Below are 24,611 nucleotides of genomic sequence, written 5' to 3'. Positions count from 1 at the left end.
GGGGACCATTCTGGAATTTTTTCAAAATTTTAGGGTCAAATGAAGGACCAAATTGAAAGTTTTAAAATTTCATAACTATACAGTAATTCTGCCCATAATTCATATGTTATTCTGTTCAGCATCTCAGAATATGCTCCAGGGACCAATCTATAATTTTCCAAAATTTGGGGACTAAACTGTAATTTTCCAAAATTAAGGGACCAAACCGAAATTTTATCTTTTTCAACCTCCAACCCAGAATTTCAACAGAAACCCACTGTTCTTTACTTATTTCTAACACAAGTTCAACATTCAAACAAAATTATAACTCAAAATCATTATCTTTCAATTCAATCTCTCAAAATTAACCAAATAATCAAATACCCACAACAATTAACTTTATAACATTCAATTTAACTCATTAATTCACCCAAAACACAATCTTCAAAACCCTAACATTTATCAAAATTGAAATTAAAGCTTAATCAACAAATATTTATAAATAATCTTATCTTTTTACTTATTTCCTCCAACTCCTTTCTAAAATCCTTTCTAATTTCCCTTTTTTCTCTTCTTCTTCTTTCTCTCTTCTCTCTCATGCCGATTCTCTCTCAAATTTCAGATCTTTTCTTTTGTTTTTTTTCCTATTTATATTTATCATCTTTTTATACAATCACTACAATACCCTTCATTTAATTTATTCCTACATCTAAGTCTTCAAGGGCTTTCTAGCCTTTTCCTATCCCTTTATATTCAAAACATTACAAAAAAGGAAGGGTTGAATCTTCACATGACATGAATTATCTAACTACATCATTTATAAGATAATCCTGGTAGTCACTGTTTGAGCACTAAAAAATGGGATAAAAAGAAAAAATAAAAAGGAAAGCATAATTGCATTTACCTACATTGTACTGTTTTAAATTATTTATTTCACGTACATTGAGACATCTTGTAATGATTAATTACAACAAGAATTTTGAACAAATTATTTGAAAAAAATGAATTAGTGATTATGTTGATTAAACAAGAATAAGAATATTCACAATCAGAACCTTTAGATTTATCGACAGAATCTTTTTATTGATATTTATATTATTATTTCATCGGTAATTAATTTATCAACAAAATCACTAATAGAAATTCTCCATCAGTAAATATTTCATTAATAAATTTTTTTTTGTAAAAGAAAAGACATGCAAAAAAAATTATCCGTGTCATTCTATCGATATTTTTCTCGAAAAAATATCGTATGTAATTCTGTCGATAATTATTTAAAAAATCATTTTAAAAAAACTATAAAATACTTAAATTAATATAAATTAACATTTTATAATACTCAAAATGCTTGGAAAAAAATCATATGAAAAAAAATCCTACAACAATATTTATACAATTATTAAGAATAAAAACAATTAAAAATAAAATAAAATAACAAATATAGTGAAAAAAACAATAAACAAATATTACCTTAATGTCATTGCAAGTAAAGCTAAAAAGAGAAAAAAAATTGTAAATTATATTAATTAAAACAATTAAAAAGACAAAATATATATACATGAGCATGAGTATAGAAGAGAAGAGAAAGAGTTGAAGAGGGAAAAAAAAAAAGAAAAAAATGAATATTGATATTTTTTACATATGAAAAAGAAGAATAAAAAGAAGAAGAAAAGAGTCTTATATGTTGTGAACTTATGGATTCTAGGCTTTTTATTACGGTGGTTTACTTATGGATAATTAAATATTAATATTTTTAATCATTTCATCGGTGATTATGTCAATATTTTTAATCATTTCATCAGTGATTCTGTCTGTAATATTCAATTTAAATTTTCAATTTAATTAAAAAAATTTAAAAATCTCCAAATAGCACCGATGACTTTTCAGTCCGTTAGTTATTCTATCTATAATATTTAATTAAAAATTTTAATTTAATTAAAATTTTTCATAAAACTGTTAAATAATACCAACGACTTTTCAATCCGTCAGTGGTTTTGTTTATAAAGAACAATAATTAACAATGCAATTAGTAAGTAACTAGTTTCAGAGCTTTCTGAAAAATACCAACATAATTTTTCATTGATGATTCTTTTTGTAGTTGACATGATGAATAGTATTTACAGTTTACTAATAAATTTATTATATCGGTAATTCTGTAGGTAAAAATGACATATCATCATTTTTTTTTTTTTTAATATTTTTTTTCATTGTAATTCCCTCGGTAAATACTAAGGGAATATTTTCATCAAAAAAATCTATCAGCAATTCACCAACAAAAATATTATCTTTGTAATTGTTTTTGTATTTATTGATTTTTTGGTAGTGTGTAATGAAACTTCTAAATAGAATTGTAAGATAATACATGAATATGTCTAGTTTTATATTTTAGAAAATCCACAACATCATTTGTTATTATTATTATTATTATTATTTATTATTATTTTCTAATTTTTAGAATTTTGAAAACAATTTTTAAATAGAGGAAATAAAGAACAATAGTAGAAGAATTAACAATTAGGAAAATATGATTAAATTTGGCATGCTAGTGAAAATCTTGAAAAAACAATTAGAGAAAAAAAAAGGAAAAATAGCAATGTACCAATCAAGCACTAAGATAAATTTGGTTACTGTCTCGAGATAGAAAAAATAAAATTGAAAAAAAAAGGAAAAATAGCAATGTACCAATCAAGCACTAAGATAAATTTGGTTACTGTCTCGAGATAGAAAAAATAAATAAAAAATAAAAAAAAAAAGAAATGGAGATAGAATTGTGTTTGGTAATAATGAATAAAATAAAATAATTATTTCTATATTTTATTTGGTTATGGTTAACAAGACATAAAAAAATAAAAAAAAAATTATTTAACCTTTAATATGTATTTTTATCAAACTTACATGTTAAAAATATATATATATTTTCTTGCTTTAGTTTTAAAGCTAGGACTACTTGACCGATTGACTTGGTGCATCAATTGGTTTGGGCATAAAAAAAACAAAGGAATGATTGAATTGACCTCATGACCCGATTAAAAACTCAGGTCAATCGAGGATAAAACACGAATCAAATTGTTTATTGAAAAAAAATAGTCAAAATAAGGTTTCTTTGATTAAAAAAAAAACTAAGTCAATCAGATTAACATTGTTTACTCATGACCTTAACCTTGTCTCGGGTCAACTCTCGAGTCAGGTTTTAAAACCATGACAATAACCACTTTTATCCATATGTTAGCTTGGATCAACCGATGTTGACCCTCTTGACCTGTAACATAGACCTTACCCTAATCGACTTCTAAATCGAGTTTTAAAACTATAATAATAATAATTTTTATTTTTGCATTGACATATATCAATCTAGATTGACCCTCCTGATCCATGACATAGGTTTTGTTCTAAGTTAACCTCACATCAAGTTTTAAAACTATAATAATAATTTTTTTATATCATATTGACAAAAGTCAACCTGAATTAATCCTTCTAATACGTAACTCGAGTTTTACCTTAGGTCAATCTCCAAGTCAAGTTTTAAAATTATAATAATAATTACTTTTGTTTTTATGTTGATCTAGGTCAACTTTCAATCCCTCTAATGACTCGGACTTTATCTTAGATCATTTTCTATATCGGGTTTCAAAACTATGATAATTATCACTTTTATTGTTATGCTCACTCAGGTCAACTCGTTTCGTGAAACGGGACTTGTCCTAGATCAACCTCTAAATCGGGTTTTAAAACTATAATAATATTTGCCTCAAATTAGTTCTTGAATTAAGTTTTAAAATTATAATAATTATTATTTTTATTTTTAAATAACTTAATTGAAAATTTTTGAAATTGATACTTTTTTATAAAGATATTTTAAAAATAAAAACTAATAAATATTGTATCAAAAAACTCATCCCCTTTGTACTTCTTTGACTTTTAAATACAAAATTATCTCTAAAATTATTATGAAAATAAACTAACTTTTATATTTATACATCTATTTTTTTAACTAAATTTATTTTTATCTCAACTATTTTCATCATTTATGTGCGCTCCTTAAATGTCATCAAATGCAATTATTTGCAGTAATGGTAAGTACAGAAAGAGGGCGAAGGGGAATCGTGTGAAATGGAGTGGAGAGCCGGCAAGAAGAAATGGGCTTTCCTCTAAATGGTCATCGGCCCATTATCCATAAGGCCTAGAAGATCTCAGTGACTTGAAATCATGTGTTCTTCTAATTCGCTGAATCGTTTATTTTTGTACTTAATTAATTAGTGATCTTTCTTTTCTTTTCTTTTCTTTTCTTTTTTAATTTATCTGGGGTGCAGTAATTTTCATTTATTACGGGTTGATTTGTTTGTACAATACATTGTAAAAAAATGGTGCATCAGACACTAAATAATTTTATCTCATGAGTGACCGCTATAAAATTATGTTAACAAGGGAAAATATATCTAAGAGTCAAGAATGGTAAATGTCAACCAAATATGGCAAACTTCCAAGAATAATTAAGTTTTTGAATTGATTTTTTAAAATGATATTAAAATCTTATTAACTAAATAATTATAAGTTCAAATCTTATCACATTCATTTTATTTAATAAAAAAAATTTATTTAATAAAAATTAAACACAAAATAATATAAATATATCTAAGTTTCAAGCTTAAAATGTTACTTGAAAAAACATATTAAAGAATAATATAAGTCATATATTAAGATCTTACCTAATAATTTAAACTTTTAGGTAAGGTAATTTTTTGTGATATTAAAGTTTTAATGATCAAAGTAGTTACAAATTCAGATCTTACAACTCTCATTTTAATTAATAAAAATTAAACTCAAGGTATTGTAGACTTGTATAAATTTTAAATTTAAAATGTTTTCATTTAAGAGGGTATTAGAAAATAATATAAAACTACGATTGAAACCTTATATTATAACTTAATTTTTTAGGTTGAGATGATTGTTGATATAGTATTATAGCCTTATTAACTAAGCAGTTACAAATTCAAGTATTATAGCCTTATTAACTAAGCAGTTATAAATTTAAATCTCATCACCCTCGTTCTATTTCATAAAAATAAAGTATAAAGCAATATGAACATATATAAGTTTTAAGTTTAAAAGGCTTTTACCTAAGAAGATATATTAAAAAATTATATAAATTATTTATTGGGATCTTATTGTTTTACGCGTCTAAAAATATTATTTTAACTAAATATTTTAAGTTGTTAGATAAAATCTTAATAATAATTTTATATTATTTTTTAATAGCTTTAAAGTGGGAAAAATATACTTGAAATCTTCTTATCTTTCCTGTACATAATTCACTTGTTGTCTTAGGCAAAAACTAAAATAAAGGTGTGCACTCATCTACCTTGAATTCTTCTTGTCTTTCCGTTAACTTACCTAATAATTGTTGTGACATTTTCCTACCTAATGCTTCCTAATTTTGAAAACCCAAATTTTTAAATATTATTCCTTTCTGTGGATACTATGAAAAGGGATGTGTTTCCATTTGAAACATAGAAAATCATAACTAAAATTAGCAAAAAAACTAAAAAAAAAACTCATATAAGTCCATGTTAATCGATTTTCAATTGGATCCCAAACTATCAATTTCACTCCCAAAGTGACAGAAGTTCCTGAATCTAGTAACCCTTTCTGAATCAAAATATTTTTTTATGCCCAAAAGAAATTTCTTAGGAAATTAGACTTTGAGATTTTTTTTCAATAAAAAAGGGGAAGAGTTTAAGCAGATGACTCGATAAAGGAATATATGATTTGGTGACCCAATTGAGATATTAATAGTATGGGGATTACATTTAGAATAAGTTCATAGTTGAGGGACTAATTGGTGGTTTGGCCAAATGAAAAGCAAGGCTCACATATCCCAAGGCCATGTTCTAGGATCCAAAACAAATCAAAGCAAAATGCTTTATGCAAAGCCTATAATACTGCTGGATTATAGAACTCTTTGCTTCTTTTTTCACTGCAACAAAATTGAAAAGTGGCATCCAAGGCTGCACATCATTGCGCTGCTATTCACACTGTCCTTCTTTTACACAGTTATTTGCATGGCACAAGTCGGCAGCAATTGTCCTATTTGCATGGCACAAGTCGGCAGCAATTGATCTTGACAACCTAGTGATGACAGATATAGAAATAAAAACGCAAATACCATTCTTTATATGATTACATTCATATTAATTACAAGTCAGCAAAGATTAAACGGCTTGCAAAATCTGGATGCCCACCATAGATATTTCCTCAGCAAGCCCTTCTCCAGTCCCTCCCAGCAAAGAAAACTGTGATTCTCTCATCCTACAGTTATTGATATTACAAGTGGACAAACATGGTGGCTAAAGGCTAAAGGCATACTGTATTATGATCTGCTTAAAAGAGGAAACCAACGTTCCTGGAAATAAGAGTGGTAAGAGATCAGGAAAAAGAGAAAAACAAGCAGAAACCCGACTCCCCAAGGAGTTCCTCCAGCTCTATGGAGAGAGTCTTTCTCTGGAAAAGGAAGGTAATAGGAAAGCCTCCTGCCATATTGATGATCATCATTCGAAAACCAATGAACAAGTAGCAAAAGCAGCAAGGGAGACACCATTAGAATCAGCTTCCCTTGATCAAACATGCTCTCTAACACCGGCTCATATTTGATGTACCATGTTAAACCAATGAACACTAGCAGAATAAGCAGGAAAAAGCAAAGGTGTATCGGTAATGGAGGATGAGAGTTATAAGATGATGATGATGATGATGAATAACTATTACCCATGTTTTCTTCAATATTATTTCTAATTGTTACCCTAATAAAAAAAATTAGTCTTGATGTGTTGTGAATGAAGGGGAGACACTAAGAGGGTTTATATAGAGAAATGATGCACGTCAGAATTAATTTAATTTAGTTCTATTTTTTGCACAATGAAGAAAAGCGAGGACTTTACTTGCAAAATAAGCAATTAGATCCCTGCTTTTGATAAAAATAAATAAATAAAAATCCAACTGGAAATTCCCAACGGACGGTGACCATATTATATATATGGCTGGTATTCATCTTGTGACAAGTTGACTAATGAAGAACTGCCTCGGATCACCTACCATGGAACAGATTTCCAGCCATTGACTTCATTTTATATGGCTGATATTTCATTTTACTCTATTGCGATCTCGACCTTAATTCTATTTATTAGGGTTAATTTGTGTGCATGTAATTGTGAAAAGTTCTTTTTTTTTTTTTAATATAGGTATTCACGTTAATTTATATCTATCTCAATTAATTTTATAAATTTTAAAATTAATAATTATATAAATTTTTAATAATTATTATATTAATAATTATTTAATTCAAACATAAAATTACTGAAAAAATAAATTTTTTAACCCAAAATAACTTTTAGTACCTTAATTGAAAAGCATATTTTTTTTATATTTTTTTTTATTTATGTGGGATGTCCGAGCCAGCTTGCACACACCACGACAGGAAAAAAGATGAACCTTGGCTAAATCCAATACATCATGCTGATGACACTGTCACTCGAAAAAAAAGCTAATATATATATATTGGTTTCTTAGACCACAAGGGTTCTAGCTGGAGACTGTTTTTCAATCAATGATTTTAATTTAAATGGATAAATCAAAAGGAAAATGGCTTCAACGTGAACCACAACACCATCACGAGCTATGTAGAGATTAAAGGATTATATATATAGCTGTATATTCTAAATATAATTAAATTGATTCTTCTTTTCGCTGTTTAAGCTTAATTATACTTAATTCGTAATTTAATTGTTGGGGTAAGTTAATCAAACAATTACTTGTGGAAATCTTATTTAATTTTACCAGAGTGAAGATTCATCTTTATTACCACCAGTAAAGACTAAAGATATAGGATTTTACATGATTAGGTTTATTTGTTGCTATCAAAATTTAAGCATATTTAATTTGAAGGTTTAATAGTTTGAATTAGATTTTTATATATTTAAAAAGCTTAAATTTTGATCTGTTAATGGATCAGATAAAGATCAGAGTTGGTAATCCAATGGGCTTAAGGTCCAAATACCTTTCTAAATTCTAATGGGCTGACATCTGTCCTTGCCAAAATACAAAGCTTCAATTTCCTATAGCTCCAGAAAACACTAGACGAGCGGGTAATTTACCTGACCCAATTCTACTGTGAATTCGCGCGCACGATGACGCACTACGCGCCGCGCCCGCCCTGACTTCTCTTTACGTGTCAGAGAGGCATGGACTTTGCTTGTAAAGAACTTTATTTTATTTTTTCTATTTTGATTTTAATTAAATAATGAAAAATATATTTCTAGGGTTTTATTTTATTAGATGCTATTCAATTTTTATTCTTTTTTGATAAAATTATATTTTTTAATCTTATTTATAATCTTACTTGTGCATGTCTATTTTTATAAAAATTATATATTTTTTTATAAAATTATATATTTTTTAATAAAATTATATATTTTTTTAATATTTTTTAATCTTATTCATTATCTTACTTGCATGTCTATTTTTACATGCCAACATGAAAGTGGTGTATTTATACATGCCAACATAATATAAAAAAAATTTGTTGAAAACAATTAATAAAAAAAGAAGGAATTATGGAAGAAAAATATTATAACACCTTTTTGACAAAAAAAATATCTCTTTGAATAGTTTCCCATGTCATGAAATAATATATCTTAAAATTAATATATTATTTATTGATTAAATATTAATTTATTTAATTAGATGTGTATATAGATACTTTAATTTATTAATAAAAAAAATTATATCTAGAAATATATAGAAAAACATGTATATTTGTTTTTACTAAAAAAATAAATTATATAAGCCAATGCGAAGCCAAACTATATCGAAATATCTAGTGTTTGTGTATGTATGGCGTCATCAAAACGGTGAATGATGTCACAAGAAGCCAACATCAATTAAGGCCAATGGAGGCCTGGTTGTTTCTGCCAATCATGACACAAGAATTAGAGAGCACATAGCATCATTGTTCTTGCCGATGGTGGGTTGGTGAAGTGACCCACTTTCCAGTCCCCTTTGGACTCTTGCAGTGGCTGGCCACTACAGCATGCTCTTCTCCGATATTCCTTCTTTACACTTTCTCTTGTTCACATTACCACTCCCACGAATTTTAGTAAACCCCACTTCACTATGACTGAGGTTGTGTCTGATATTTATTTTGATAATTTTTTTTTAATTTTTAAATATATTTTTGATGCAGCATATATTATATTTTTAGAAACACTAAAGTGTAAAAATGATTTTATTATTAGCGAGGGAGGGCGATCCATCCAAGTTCCACTATCTTCCTGTTCGCATTTGACTTGATTTTACAAAAGCTGAAACCCCTCAGATTAAAAAAATGATTTCCATTGAAGAAATTCCAACAAAAAAGTAGCATGCGTTGGCTCTGTTCTTAGCAAGTGAGTCCCTGTGTGATCAAATAAATTGATCACACAAGTGTTATAAATTGAAACCTCTATCTTCCTTCCTTGTACGCATGCTTAACTTCTTGGGGTGTCCTCTATAACTGTACTGTATTGTTGTTCATGCTCTCTAGCAATGAATTCCCATTACACTACAATTCGACTAACAATGTTCGTCATAGTGTTGATGTCAGTTATGGTTAGCTTAGCAATGGCAGAGAAGGACAAAGATACTGAAGAATGTGCAGAGCAGCTGGTAGGACTGGCTACATGTCTGCCTTATGTTGGAGGAGATGCCAAAGCTCCCACCCCAGATTGTTGTAATGGTCTAAAGCAGGTTCTGAAGGACAACAAAAAGTGCTTGTGTGTCATTATTAAAGACAGGAATGATCCTGATTTGGGTCTCAAGATCAACGCCACTCTTGCTTTGAGCCTCCCTTCTGTTTGCCATGCCCCTGCCAACGTTTCCCAGTGCCCCGGTAAGTATTTAGCAGAAAGAAGGTTATGATATATTCCAATAACTGATATTTGTTGATGATTAAAGATATCAGTGCCCTGTTTGATTTATTGATGTTCGACGCAGCTCTTCTCAACCTGCCTCCTAACTCACCAGACGCTCAGATTTTCTATCAATTAGCAAACAGCTCTAATCATACTGCCAGCAGCCCCGCTCTCAGCCCCAGCCCTGGAGGTAATTATTGTGCTTGCTCCTTTCAATGAAATGAAATGAAGTAGAAGCTATTGTTATCGGAAATGAATTAGATTTATAGCAAGATTTTTGTATTGATTTGATGCATGGTATGGTGGCGGCAGGTGCCCAGCCCCAGGGAAGAAGTGCTCAACAAGAGAGCCATGGATGCCACAGTGGGAAGATAAACTTTGGCTTGGAGATTGTTTCTTTAGGGGTTTTAGGTTGGTGTTTCAATATCTATTCACACTTGTCCATGTAGGCATCCCATCCTCTATATATATATAGATCTTGAATTCAATCTTTTGAGAAAAAAGCGAAATAAGGACTGGCTTTTGTAAAAGTAATGCTGAATTTCAACCTGCTAGTTATGATTTTGGACTTGGTGAAGCCGAGAAAACACAGAGGACGGGCTATTCACACTTGTTAGCCTCCCTCTCTCTCTCTCCTCATTCAAATGAAAACAACACCTCGTCTTGGATGCATGATTATTAAACTGATCTGTGTATCTTCAGTAATTTATTGATTCAGAACCGAGGTTAATTTTGGTTTTATCTTAAATTGAATTGGAGGTTAATCTAATCATGCTTGATTGATCTAATTGACTCAGTCACTGTTCACTCTAATAATTTTTTATATATATAGTTTATATCTAAATCAATGTTTATTTTGTTTAAAAAACGAAAACAATATATTTTAGAATTAACCCAACAAGTTTATTACCTAAACTTTAAATTAGATAAAACCCCAATGTCGTTTAACCGCCCCACCCCTCTCATTTATAAAATATCAAAATAACAAATATGCTAAAAGTAAAGGGTTTAATCCAATTTTTTTCAAAATAAACTAAAATAATAAATTATTAATTTACCTCTCATTCAAATAATAAATGGCCTTATTTAGAAGGATATTAGAGTCCTTTTGTTTTATATGAATAGTGAAAATACTAAATTGCATTTGGAGACAAGAAATTATATGCCTTTAATCCAGGATATTATTATTTTTTTCTATTTAAGGTTTAGATTACTAAAATTTCTTTTAAATCAAAACAATCAAAATTTTTGGTTAATGAATATTTATGTATTTTTATGTTGATTATTTTATTTTATTTTTTTATCAAGGACATTATTTTATCTTACCGAAAAAATATTACTCGATTTCAAAAGGTTGTTAGCATATATATGGAAGGTGCTCCCACGACAGATAAGACAAGTTAAACTTGATCATTTATCATGCAGTTAAAAAAAGCATATTTCATTAATGGTTGTATTACTAGTTCAACTTGACATTTTCATGGTTATATTAGTGATCAGCAATGGTGGCATGATGAATGTTGCTGCGGCTGTATCGATTTAGTATTAACTAGAAACGTGGCTCGTGTTATGCAGCGGGTCAATTTTTTTATGTAAAAAATATTAAAAAAATTAAAATTTAAAAGTGTTAGATCTTTATGCAAAATTATATCTAAGAATATTATGTATGTCTACAATACCTGACTCAAAAGTTATATTTATAATATTAACAATCATATTAAAATTGCATGACTCAAGTTTAAATGGGTTTGACTACCATTAAACTCGGAGCTTTGAATATGGGTTTGGTTGCAAGGTCGTGTTATAAAAGTGTGATAATTAAAAAACAAACAATTTAATATTACAATAAAAATTAAGAAAAAATTAATTATTAATAATAATAATAAAGCAAAACATTATTTCAATGAATACAGTGCCTTGTTTGGCAGATGCTCGCACACTTTAAACAACAAATACAACGTCTTTCCATGGTTAAACTTGACCATTGATCGTGTAGTTAAATGAAACATATTTGATTAATGGTTATATTTGTGGTTAAACTTAACATTTCCATGGTTGTATTAGTGATCGATAATGGTGGCATGACTAGTGTTGTTGCGGTGGTAGTAATTTAGTGTTAACTAGAAATGTGGCCGGCATTATGCTGTGAGTTGATTTTTTTATGTAAACAATATTAAAAAAAATAAGATCTAAGAGTGTTTACAAAACTATATCTAAGAGCATTAGGTTTGTCTACAACGCTTGACTTAGAAGTTATATTTATAATATTAAACTTGCATGATTCAAACTTAAGTGGGATTGACTGTAACATCAGATCCAGAGTCTTGGATATGAGTCTGGCTGCAAGGTCGTGTTATAGGGTGTGATAATTAAAAAAGAGAAAAATTAATATTAAAAATTAAAATTAAAAAAAAATAATTGAAAAAATAAATAATAAAGCAAAGCGTTATTCCAATGAATAGTGCTTTGCAATGAGAAGTACAATAAAATCCTCTTATGAGATTACAATAATTTAATATAAAGTAAACAAAATAAATTATGAAATTTAATTTTTAATCAAATTGATATTAAAAAACAACATTAGAAGAAAAAAAACTAATTAAAAAAGAAAAAAATATGAATTAACTGGTTAACCTACTAAATTAGGTTAATCAGTTAAACTTGGGATTCATATCATGAGAGTATAATAACGAAATAGAAAAAAATTTAATATTAACAAACTAAACTAAATAAAAAAATTAATTAAAAAAACAATAAAAAAAACCCTATAACTAAAAGGTATTTGCTTTTCACTATGAATTTGCACAGTGTAATCCATAGTAAAAGGTTGATATATTTTAGTTATAGTTACAATATTAAAAGATAAAATTGAAAGGAAAACTTATGAAGAAAAAGAAAAAAATATGAATGAACTAGATTAATTCCCTAAATCAAGTTAACTTATCAAACCTGAAATATGTATCATGAGAGTGTGATAATTAAATATAAAAAAATTAATAATAATAAACTACATTAAACAAAAAAATTAATTAAAAAGAAAAAACAAAGAAAAAAAACTATAAGAAGAAAAAACTTATAAAAAAAATTGAATTAACTAGATTAACTCGTGAAACCTAGGATCCGTGTTATGAAAGTTTGATAACTAAATAGAAAACAAAATTAATTTTAACAACTAAATTTATAAAAAAATAATTAAAAAGAAAAAACACAACTAAAAAAAGATTAATTTAAAAGAAAAAAACAAAGAAAAACAAACCTGCATAAAGAAAACTTATGAAGAAAAAGAAAAAAATATGAATGAACTAGATTAATTCCCTAAATCAAGTTAACTTATCAAACCTGAAATATGTATCATGAGAGTGTGATAATTAAATATAAAAAAATTAATAATAATAAACTACATTAAACAAAAAAATTAATTAAAAAGAAAAAACAAAGAAAAAAAACTATAAGAAGAAAAAACTTATAAAAAAAATTGAATTAACTAGATTAACTCGTGAAACCTAGGATCCGTGTTATGAAAGTTTGATAACTAAATAGAAAAAAAATAATTTTAACAACTAAATTTATAAAAAAAAAAAGAAAAAAAAAGAAAAAAGCAAAAAAAAAACTCAACTAAAAAAAAGATTAATTTAAAAGAAAAAAATAAAGAAAAACAAACCTGCATCAAGAAAAAAACTAATAAAAAAAAAATCTAAATTAATTTGGCTAACTTTTCAAACACTGATCAAATCTAAGTGTGATGAAAGTTTGATAATTGAATAGAAAAAAAAAATTACAGGTTAACCTAGAATTAACTGACTTAACTTGTTAAATCCGAGATTCGTGTCATGAAAGTTTGATAACTAAATAGAAAAAAGTTTAACATTAACAAACTAAATTAAACAAAAAAATAGTTAAAAAGAAAAACTAGAAAAAATCTGGGTTAACCTGTTAAACCCATAATCCATGTCATAAAAGTTTGATAATTAAATAAAAGAATTTAACATTAATAAACTAAATCAAACAAAAAAAATATTCATTTAAAAAACAAAGAAAAAAGTATAAAACAAAGAAATACAACTTTAAAAATATAAATAAAAAAAACTTAATTTTTTAATACAGTCCATAATAACAAAACTATACCTTTGTAGTTATAGTTAATAATGATAACTGAGTGATTTTATATTGTGAGTTAATAATATTAAATAAAATATTATTTTTTAATAAAAATAAGGATCCAAAACACATGTTAATGTTAATTAATTAGTCATATTATTATTATTTTTATAAAAAATATATATACTAGAAAGTATTTTTTTATTTTTTTAAATTTATTTTTAATATAAGTAAAAGTAATAAAAAATTAATTTTAAAATAATAATCAAATCTCTCTCTCTCTCTCTGCTTTCCAAAAGAAACGGCAGCTCAATCAGGGCCAGTTCACCAAGGCAGCGGTCTCTCTCTCTCTCTCTCTCTCTCTCTCTCTCTCTCTATAGTTATCTCTCCAGATAGTCTTCATTAGGACATTATTTGGGTTGCTGAAAATTCAAGTTAGCAATAATGTAATTGCGTTCCGCAGACGTGGGATATTATTCTAGATGACTTGGCTGCTAAAAATATCAACCGAAAGGAGGATCTAATTGAAAAAGCATTAATTGTTTGCAATTTTGTTAAATATCTCCCTCCATAATTTCCTCCAGTTTTTCAGCAGCTTAGCATGACCCCCCAAAAGTCCAAAAGTCAACTTGTTCTCACCTAAATCCAAACCTGTTTATTTTTACTTTCCACGCACAGCACGCAATCCAGCCAAAATATAATTTAAATATAAAAGATCAAAATATAATTCAATCCAACCTGTTTGATAAAGAGGTGTTTGGAAATGTAGTTATTATTATTTTTTAAATAATTTTTTATGTTAAAATATATATTAATAATATTTTTTTATTTTTTAAAAATTATTTTTGACATGAGCATATCAAAATAATTTAAAAATACTAAAAATATATTAATTTAAAGTTAATAAAAAAATAAAAAAAATTTAAATTTTTTCAAAAATATTTTTAAAACGCAAAAACAAATAAACCATCAATTAATGGAAAGTTCGAAACTTTCGAGATATGAATCGGAAAATATTTAATTTGGCAAAAATTGATGGATTAATTAGGAAATTATTGAATGAAAATATCTTTTAAATAATTATTAAATCCGGAGCTCATTGAACATAAAATTCAAAGTTATGAATTAAACAAGTTAATTAGTTAATTATTATTATTTTTAAAAATAAAACAATATTTTTTGAAATTCTTTAAATTAAAATGAGTTTTGATACATGAATTAGATTGCTAGGTAGACGAATTAAAATGAAAAACTCTGAATTGATTTATTTAACATCCATCACAGATAAAGGACAAATTAATTAGTTGGGTCTCAAATCAGACAGAAACGCTGCTCTCGTGTTGAATCAGCATACGTGGTGCGTCCCATTGAATATTCACTCTTTCCAATATTCACGCTTTCAGCGATTGATATTTTTGGAAACTTTTTCTGTTATCATTTGATTATTTTATTTTTAAAACTGTAGTTATAATTATTTTTAAAAATATTTTTTATTTAAAAAATATATTAATAATATTTTTTATTTTTTTAAAATCAAAATAATTAAAAATATATTAATTTAAAAAAACTAAATTTTTTAAAATTACTTTTAAAACATAATACCAAATAAGATATGAAAGCATTTTAGTTTTAAACATTGCGGATCAAAAGAAAATTTTAGGTCTCTCTCTCGTACAAAAAACTCGATCCCTTTTGTGATATATTTCGCGACCACCATGACTTTTTTATATTAATAAGCTCCTATCGTTTACGTTTTTTATATGGGTTTGTTTACAGTGATGTCATTGAGATTTTCCCAAAGTTGGTGATTGATAATAAAATATATAGTAGTTTATTTACCATGCTATATTGCAAGCCTAATAAAAAAAATTATACATAGTAAAAAATATTCAGTTACAGAAAATTATTTAATATTATTATTAAATTAACTCAATTTTGTAACCTCTTCGTCTTATTTCATATCTACACTATATTTATTTATAATTAAACTATATAAAAATTAATTTAATGTAATATAATTAATTTGATTGATTTAAAAACAACTCGATTAATTAATAAAAAAATATATAAATATAAAATAAAAAGAAATTATTTGGAAAAAACCTTTTAATTTATCTTACTGTCTAACTCGGATTTGAAATTAAATTATATAAAGAGTTATTTTGATATAATACAGTTATTTTAACTAATCCAAAACCAATATAATCTATGGGTTAAAAAGTATTAAAAAAAAATAAAAAAGAAATTAAGAGAAATTTCTAACATGATTTTTTTTTCTAATTAGAGTTTATAATTAAACAATATCAAAGTTTTTTTAAAATAATTCAATTTTTCAATTTAATTCACTTGACTGATTCAAAAATAATTCAAACTATTATTAGAAAAAAATATAAAAATAAAATTGAGAACAAAAAAGAACAAAATTAAAACAAAAAAAGGGGAGGAATGAAAAAAATAATGTTTAAAGTGATTGTTTTTTAATGAAAAAAACACTTCATTGTTTATATATACAAAGCAGCTACATAACGGATCTCAATTTTTTTATTGGATAGAAGGTAAATTATTCAAGCAACTTCATACGAGCTTCTAATTTAGCTTAGATCTCACATTGCATTGTTTTATTTTTCTACCTGAGATTTATGGATTTAAACACTCCCTTTACCCATTCTAGTTAATTTTATTAAGTGTTATATATATATAAACTCATTCCTTATCCTTCGTTATCATCTTTAAAATTATAATATTAGTGTAATAATTTTTAGATTAACGTGGATATCTGGATCAGCTTGCGCACACTATAACTAATCCCATAAGCCCTGAAGTTAAACATTAGTGTAATAATTAATTGAAATTCACATGTTTTTGATTGTTTTGCATGGAATGACAGTTAATAACTTTGAAGATATATAGAAATTATTTAAAAAACTGTAAACACAAATGAAATGAAGACAAAACCGCATGAAGTAAACATAGATTAAAATAATCAAAATTTACTTCACTGGTAACATGCACTATAAACAATAGATAGAGCAAAATATTACACTTGCATATATAGAATATATCCTTTATGCATGATTGAATCGAATTATTGCACCATAGATGGTACTCGATGCGGAATGGCCGAAATCTTGTGATCCATTTGAGAAGATCATTAAGCTGAGTACTTAATTAAGAATTAGTAGATTTCAGGGACTGATTTGATATTTAACCTTTAGTTCCGATGCTTTTGTCTCAGTTTGAACTTTGAAGTGTTGTTTGCTTGAGTCACATGTTTGAAGTTCCCTCAAGGAAGGAAAGACGGTTCGGTGAAGGGAGTTGTTTGAAGTTCCCTCAAGGAAGGAAAGACTGTTAGGTGAAGGGGGAGAGAGAGAGAGATGTGTCATCCGTAAACAACGTAAAGAAGAAGGCATTCGCGTAATAGAAACACGAGATTGTCTTAATTTTTGGGGGTAATCTTATAATTTTCTCAATTGGTTTCCCTCTTGTATACTTAACCAAGAGAGTTGATGGAAGGATGAAATTGAGAATTTCTGGATACATTGGGGACCCAATTGGTAAAGGGATTATAAGTTGGGGACTGATAGTAATAGGTGCTTTTTTAATTATTCCTTGTAAATCTTTTGTGAGACAAAATCAAAACAATAAAAGGGAAGGGAATCCATCGTGTTTTGATTATGTCTCAAGCTTGTTGATTTCGTGTAGTTTCACCCAAAATAATATATATATATATATCATGCCTTTTCATAAAACATAGCAACCCAAAATAAATTTCATCCAATGTTGAATTTCAGTTCATTCTGGATTTCTAAATCAAATTCCAGCCGAGATATTTTAGTTTTATTTTAATTCTATTTTATAAATAATTTTTTTACTTTTTATTTTTTTCTTTAATTTTATTGTTCAATATTTTATTTATTAAATATTAAATTTTATAATTTATTATAGTTTGTTTTTTATAGTTATCTTGATCACATGATCAATATTATAGATTTGATGGGCTAACATATTGATTTAAATTTTTGTATCTGTTTTTTTAATTATTTTTTTAATTTTATCATTTAATATTTTCAACTTTGAGTTGATTATGAATAAAATTTTGTTATTTGTTTCAATTTATTTTTTATAAAATTATTTTAATTTCATGATCTATATTATCATTTTTACAAGTTAATCTATGTAGAATTATGAATTACATTTATTTTTTTCTTAATTTTATCGTTCAGCAATGAGTTTATTGGGAATTGAGTTTTATTTATTTAACTTTATTTTATTTAATATTATCATGGTCTCATGACTCAGGTTATGAAGTTAAAAGGTCAACATGATTGATCTAATATTTTGTTGTTTCAATATTTTTTTAAAAAGATATCATCTTGAATTTTTTTTGAATAAAAGTATTATTTTACTAGTCATACAAATTGTTTTCGAACCTGTCAAGTTGATCGGTCATATTAAATTAACTTTTAAATGATTTAATTTTTTTTCTTATTAGAAAAACACTAATTATGCTAAATTTTTTTATATTAAAATAATTAATCTGAACTATAGCGTAACACAAATCAATAATTTAATAGTTATTAAATAAAAATATTTAAATTTTAAAATTATATTTAGATATTTAATATTGTTTTTAAAATTCAAATTATGCAATTATATATAGATATATTAATTTATTATGCATAATTTAAATTTAAATTCAAAAATAAATTAACTTATAATTACATAACCTTGGAACGACATGGTAAAATATTTCAAAATCAAGATATATCGCTATGATTAAAAAAGCTGACTGCCAACGGAATTTACAACCTTGTTATTTGCCGCTCTCTTTCTTAAACAAATGAGATTCCACGGACGACGTGGTCTTTTGTCACTCACTGATTGATTCAGTTAAATTCCTTTATCCTTCTCTCTTACTTTCTAGTCTTGGAGTGTTGAATGAATACACTGACCTCTTCAAATATCTAAAAAATCCTTATTACAAGATCCGGCCCGGACTTATAACCCAATTTACGGCTTAAATGGATTTAACGGGGGTTATTAATTTTTGTTAATAATATCATATCATTTTAGATATTTCCTAAAAGAACTGAAATAATATTGTTTTGGAAAAAAAATATTGACGGAATCTCTTTCCAGTTTTGACGGAGTCTCAGTTTGGGAGTAAATTTATTAGCCTATCTCAAGTTAATTCCTAACCGATTCAGAAACAAACCAGTCCTGAACCGTCGAATAAAAATGTCAAAAATCGAACGGGCTAGGGTTAGGGAGGGGCAATCTTGTCATCTGGACCATCAATCACTGCATTGCCTTGAAAAATGAAAGAGAGAGACTGACGTTCCGAATTTCCAAAAGGTCAGGCAGTTAGCTAAATGCCGGATACAAACAGAGAAGCTTATGCAAAATAATGGAAATGAAACAAAAGGAAAGTAGGGCACAAAACAGAACTGCCTTTCCTTTCCTTCCCCTTGCAGTAACCTTGTAGTAAAGTAAGGCAAGCATAATGAGGAATGATGTTGAAAACGATGATGATGATTCGTACCCCAAGCCTGTCGGAAGACGGTCTGTTTTCTATTACGGCGTCGGTCATATGCTCAACGACATCACAGCTGCCTGTTGGTTTACTTATCTTCTACTGTTCTTGACGGAAATTGGACTATCCCCGAGGTAACTATGCTGCCACACAATTTTATGTTATCCTTATCGTAGTATTGGTGATATTTACGCCACTTATTATTATTGCACAGGGATGCTGCTATAGCTATGCTTGCAGGTCAGATAGCTGATGGTTTTGCTACTGTATTTGCTGGAGAACTGGTATCTATGCCTAATTCTCTTTATTAGAAAAAAAAATGTCTGTCTAAGGAGGGTTTTGATTTTTGGAATTTGAATTTGACAGATGAATGCTCTGCTCTATTTCTGAAATTTTGTCTTCTAAATTGTCGAATGATTTTAATTTTTGGATAATTCTTGGTCGTCCTTTCTGGTAGTAATTTTTGCTCGCTTGCTTGATAGATAGACAGGTTTGGACATTTCAAAGTATGGCATGGTGCAGGATCTATCTTGGTTGCCATCTCATTTTCTTCAGTTTTTGGCGGTTGCTTGCCATGCAAAATCTTGGCTTCCTGTTCGTCCGTAGTAGAAACTGTTTCATACAGCACGTCTGCTGCAATCTTCAATGTGGGTTGGGCTGCCACCCAAGTTTCACACATGTAATGATCCCTGTAGTCTAGTTCTGCTAGTTACAATGTGCTTTCACTATTAGTCATTCTTCACAGCAGAACATAAGCCAATAATTTTAATTTTTTCCTGCTTTTTCCACTGCTTGATAGAAAAGCCGAAGCAGTGTCCAATTGTTTGTTTGGAGATAAACAAAGAAAAACAATAATCTCTCATAGACTCCATGGAAGAGTTACAGATATGTGTAATTGTATCTGTTATAAAGCTGCAGCTTATGCGCTATCAACTTCAATTTCTCCTTTTGTTATAGGTCGATGGTGAATTGCATTTCACTGAATTCATCAAGCAGGGTGGTAATGACAAGCTGTCGGAATGCTTTTACAATGGTCATCTTCTCTCTAAATTTTGAATTAGTGCTTTATTTCTTTCAGTACTTATTAATGCAGCAGAATTGGAGGTGATGTTCATTTTCTTTTGTTGATTTAATCTCCAAATGTTTATAGGTTGCAAACCTCAGTCTTTATGCTGTCGCGCTAGTAGTATTCAGTTCCATTAAAGCAACAACTCATGCGGATATTGAAAATCAGGTATGAGCTTGCTCCATGTTGATTTTGTTCTAAGATCTTACTTTGGGTCTTGTCTTTACACTTGCCTCAAATGTGCAGTACCGCTGGATTGCGTACACATCAATTTTTATTGGATGCTGCTTTGTGGGAATATTTCATCTTGGCACTAAAGAGCCAAGGTACTGCCAATCATCTCGATCTATTTTGCAGTTCTTAGATGGTGTTTTGGTAATTGCTAATGTTGAATAGTGTAGCACAGTGGCAGTGAATGACACAGTGGCAGTGAATGACTCTGATGAATACTGATCACTTGTCGATATACATGTTTTTACTTTCAAGGTGTAATACTGAAGAAATATGCCAACCCTTTTTCCAGTTAAATCATATCATGGATGCCACTTTGGTATTTTAATTTTGTACGCTGCACTTATGGTTCTCAAGCATAATGTGAGGGCTCGAACTTGAGACTTCTTGGGATGGGAGGGACACGAGTACCAGTAACTGCTAGTTAGTTATGGTAATAGAAATACCCTTTTATTGCAGGTTAAAGATATGCGTGCATGGAACTAGTAATGCAAGGATATCATGGGCATACTGGTTCAAGAAAGTTTTATACTATCAAGTTGGTCTTGTCTATATGCTTACCAGACTTGTACAAAATGTTTCACAGGTCAGAGCACATTTCCTTTGTCTCACTTGGCACTTGTTTCATTTAATCTCAAGTTATATATATATATATGCAAGATGCTTAACTTTCTCTGCTTGAAATATGTGGGAAGCCTATGCTCACCATGGATCCATTCTTTTTTAAATGACAAATTGCACCATGTCAATAAATTTACTGGAGTAATTGTCCTTTCTTTTTTTGGTTGAAGTCCGGGCTAAACGCCTAATTTAATCATCCATAAAGAGCATGGGAAATTTTTTCCAAAGAAATTGGCTTCCATTTTTTTTTTTTGTTGATATTTTATGAGCATAACTATGTGTGTGCAAGCTATCTGTCATTTTGAGAGAAATTGGGATTCATTATAAGTAGGTTTTACACCCAGATGGCTTCATTTTCTTCAGGCATATCTTGCATTCTATGTTATGGATGATTTACAGATGGCCAAGTCAGCTAAAGCTTTGGTAGGTTCCCAGACATTGTCACCATCAATTTTATCAGTCTTATATGCATTGACCTTGGAAAATGAATAAACTAATAAGATGCCTAATTGATGGAAGTAGGTTCCTGCAATCATCTATATGAGCAGCTTCTTTGTATCTGTCATTATGCAGGTGATCCTCACATACCTTGTTTGAAATCTTTATGTTACTTCTTCATGTTCTTTCCTTCCATTGATAATCAAGTTTCAAGTATTCATATTCTAGGAAATGTCATGGACTGGCCAACGCCTGAAAGCCTACTATTCTGCTGGTGGCATTCTCTGGGTATTCTGTGGGGCGGGCATCCTCTTTTTACCTAGAAACATGAGTGCTTTCATGTACGTCATATCAGTACTTATTGGGATAGCAAATGCTCTAATGACGGTATGATATATGATTTTGCACTTTAGACTATACTTCATGTCATGGAATTATGTTGTTTAGTCTCCAATCTTAGTTAAGTCCTAGTGGCATTCTGCTTCCCCATGAGTGTAAATGTGTTTCTTGTATTCAAAAGGAAATAACACGAAAGAAAATTTACATATGCGCTTGATTTGTATGATGGACTCTCTCAGTCCCGTGACAAAGATTGGCCAAATTCACATACAAAGCTTCCACTTTTAAGTGTCATTGACAGTTGGTAGTCTTGATCTTAGTTTATTAAACATGGTCTTAGCTTCTTAGACACCACAATAGAAATGAAAATTGTAGATTGTTGGTGGAAAGAAAAGGAAGTGTTATTACATGGAACACCAGTACAATTAAAAGAAATATATGGACCTTGAGATTGTCATCTTGGGATTCCAAGGCTGGTTTCACCTGCCATCATGATATCCTGATATCCTATTTTTAAAATCTTGTATTTTAATTTCTATTTATTATTGTTATGAATTTGTTACTGCGTTAAAATTTTGTGAATGACTTAAATTTGCTGCTCTTGTTGTTGTTGGGTTTTTTTCTTTTTGTTTCTTTACCCACGTATGAATAACAGGTAACTGGAGTAAGCATGCAAAGTATTCTAGTTGGTTCAGATCTAAATGGCTGTGCGTTTGTTTATGGATCTTTGAGCTTCCTAGACAAGATTTCATGTGGCCTTGCTGTCTTTGCCCTTCAGTCTTTTCAGAGTAAGTCTTCTCCTATTGCAAGGCCTTTCTGATCTTTCTCTGCACAAAAAGGAGAGAAAAAAATAAAGCTGGTTGCGGTATTTGCATGGAAATGTGGTTAGTAGACTATATTTCTATTTAAGAGTAACTTTATTCCAAAGATGGAAGATTGCAGATATACCTTTTCAACATTTTGTTTCTATATACTGCATCTGAATATGAAACCTCAACGGTGGTTTAGGGTTGAGTGTGTTTTACAATGCCCTGGAATAACCATTACAAGTAGATGATTCATACCATTACCATGAGTTAATTTGGAAGATATAAAACCACAAATTTAAAGTGAGGATGACACAATCCCTTTTCATAATCATTCAGCCCTCACAGTTTGCTTGCAAAGCCCTTCAGTTGGTTCATGGCCTGAATCTTCTTAACACCATCCACACACTTTTACGCAGGCTCCTCACCGAAAACAGAGGAAGCCCTTTCTACAGATAATATTTCAGTCACAAGATATGGCTTGGGTCTGCTTCCAGCTGTTTGTTCACTTGCTGGGGTGGCTATTACATACACTATGAAACTCCAGACACAGGATTCAAAATCCTTGATGGAACCGCTGCTGGAATGATTTACCAAAGCTCCCAATTTGTACAGAAAGCCCTGACTCGCTCACCTCATTGCTGCCATTTGACTACCAATCTGAATGCTAGAGTGCTGAAGGCCAAGTGATTCCAAGCAGCCAGAAGATTGTCTGAATGCAGATATACTTGTACGTACCAAGTTGGGGGATCTTTTGTTTTTTTCCTTAATCCCTTTTGGGATGTAATCATTGATATTTCATTTATGCTCACAAGATGTTTTTTAATAGAATTTACATATTATAATTCTTACATTGTTTCGCACAATGTTGTGAAACAGTTGTATTAAATCTCACGAAATTAAAGTCCAATTCAATTTAGGGCAGTCACCTTGTGTCTCTGTGTGTTACGAAACCTTGAGCCAAGTTATTGTCATGTTGAGAGGCAGTAAACCGCGTGCATGGATTTTGCCAAAATAACCTCGTGTACAGCAATTGTGTTGGGAGTGCGGTTAAATTATGTTTTTAAAAGTTTTTATTTTTTTAAATTAAATTTTTGGTTGCTTTTAAAATATTTTGATGAAATGAATCAAAATTTTATTTTTAAAAATAATATATATTATTTAATATATTTTGAAACAAAAAATACTTTAAAAAGTAATTTTACAGCAAAATATAGCCATGCACCCTAAAAGAAAATTCAATTATTTGTTTATCAATAAAAAAAATAAACTAAATAAAAAAATAGGAAAATTGCTAAATCTTAATGCAATATAAAAAATAAAATCCTAATTTATTTTTATTTTATAAAATTTATTATTGCTAATAAGCTTTTGGCCTGGTGATTGCGAGTTGTTTGTATTTGCAAAAACGATTAAAGCATAGTTTTTAAACCCGGCCCGGTGGCTGGCCCGGTCCAAGGCCCGGGTTCCGGGTTTTGACCGGGTTGAACGGGTCGGCTGGGTCAATTTCTATTTTTAAAAAAATTCAAAACGACGTCGTTTTAATAAAAAATAAATAA

At 28.8% G+C, this 24,611-nt stretch overlaps 2 protein-coding genes across 4 annotated transcripts; both read left to right on the top strand.

Moving 5' to 3' along the window:
- Positions 1-9,249: 9,249 nt before the first annotated feature.
- On the top strand, positions 9,250-10,600 carry LOC105114704 (protein YLS3-like). 2 transcript variants are annotated; one of them, XM_011011344.1, is made up of 4 exons: positions 9,250-9,481; positions 9,534-9,898; positions 10,003-10,110; positions 10,233-10,600. In XM_011011344.1, the coding sequence occupies exons 2-4, from the start codon at positions 9,556-9,558 to the stop codon at positions 10,367-10,369; spliced, it is 588 nt and encodes a 195-aa protein (XP_011009646.1). In that variant the 5' UTR covers positions 9,250-9,481; positions 9,534-9,555; the 3' UTR covers positions 10,370-10,600. The 2 variants fall into 2 exon arrangements, with proteins under 2 accessions (XP_011009646.1, XP_011009645.1); XM_011011343.1 differs by having other exon boundaries at positions 9,250-9,898.
- An 8,744-nt stretch (positions 10,601-19,344) lies between these two features.
- Positions 19,345-23,987, top strand: LOC105114703 (major facilitator superfamily domain-containing protein 12-like). 2 transcript variants are annotated; one of them, XM_011011341.1, is made up of 12 exons: positions 19,346-19,685; positions 19,766-19,835; positions 20,034-20,230; positions 20,509-20,584; positions 20,702-20,785; positions 20,864-20,943; positions 21,308-21,434; positions 21,833-21,892; positions 21,992-22,042; positions 22,136-22,294; positions 22,902-23,034; positions 23,472-23,987. In XM_011011341.1, the coding sequence occupies exons 1-12, from the start codon at positions 19,522-19,524 to the stop codon at positions 23,639-23,641; spliced, it is 1,371 nt and encodes a 456-aa protein (XP_011009643.1). In that variant the 5' UTR covers positions 19,346-19,521; the 3' UTR covers positions 23,642-23,987. The 2 variants fall into 2 exon arrangements, with proteins under 2 accessions (XP_011009644.1, XP_011009643.1); XM_011011342.1 differs by lacking the exons at positions 21,833-21,892; positions 21,992-22,042 and having other exon boundaries at positions 19,345-19,685.
- The last annotated feature ends 624 nt before the right edge of the window (positions 23,988-24,611 follow it).

This window comes from Populus euphratica, unplaced genomic scaffold (genome assembly GCF_000495115.2).
Source record: "Populus euphratica unplaced genomic scaffold, PopEup_1.0 scaffold567.1, whole genome shotgun sequence".
Lineage (NCBI taxonomy): Eukaryota > Viridiplantae > Streptophyta > Magnoliopsida > Malpighiales > Salicaceae > Populus > Populus euphratica.
The sequence above is the reverse complement of the archived record's forward strand: the minus strand, read 5'-3'. Positions and strand labels throughout refer to the sequence as shown.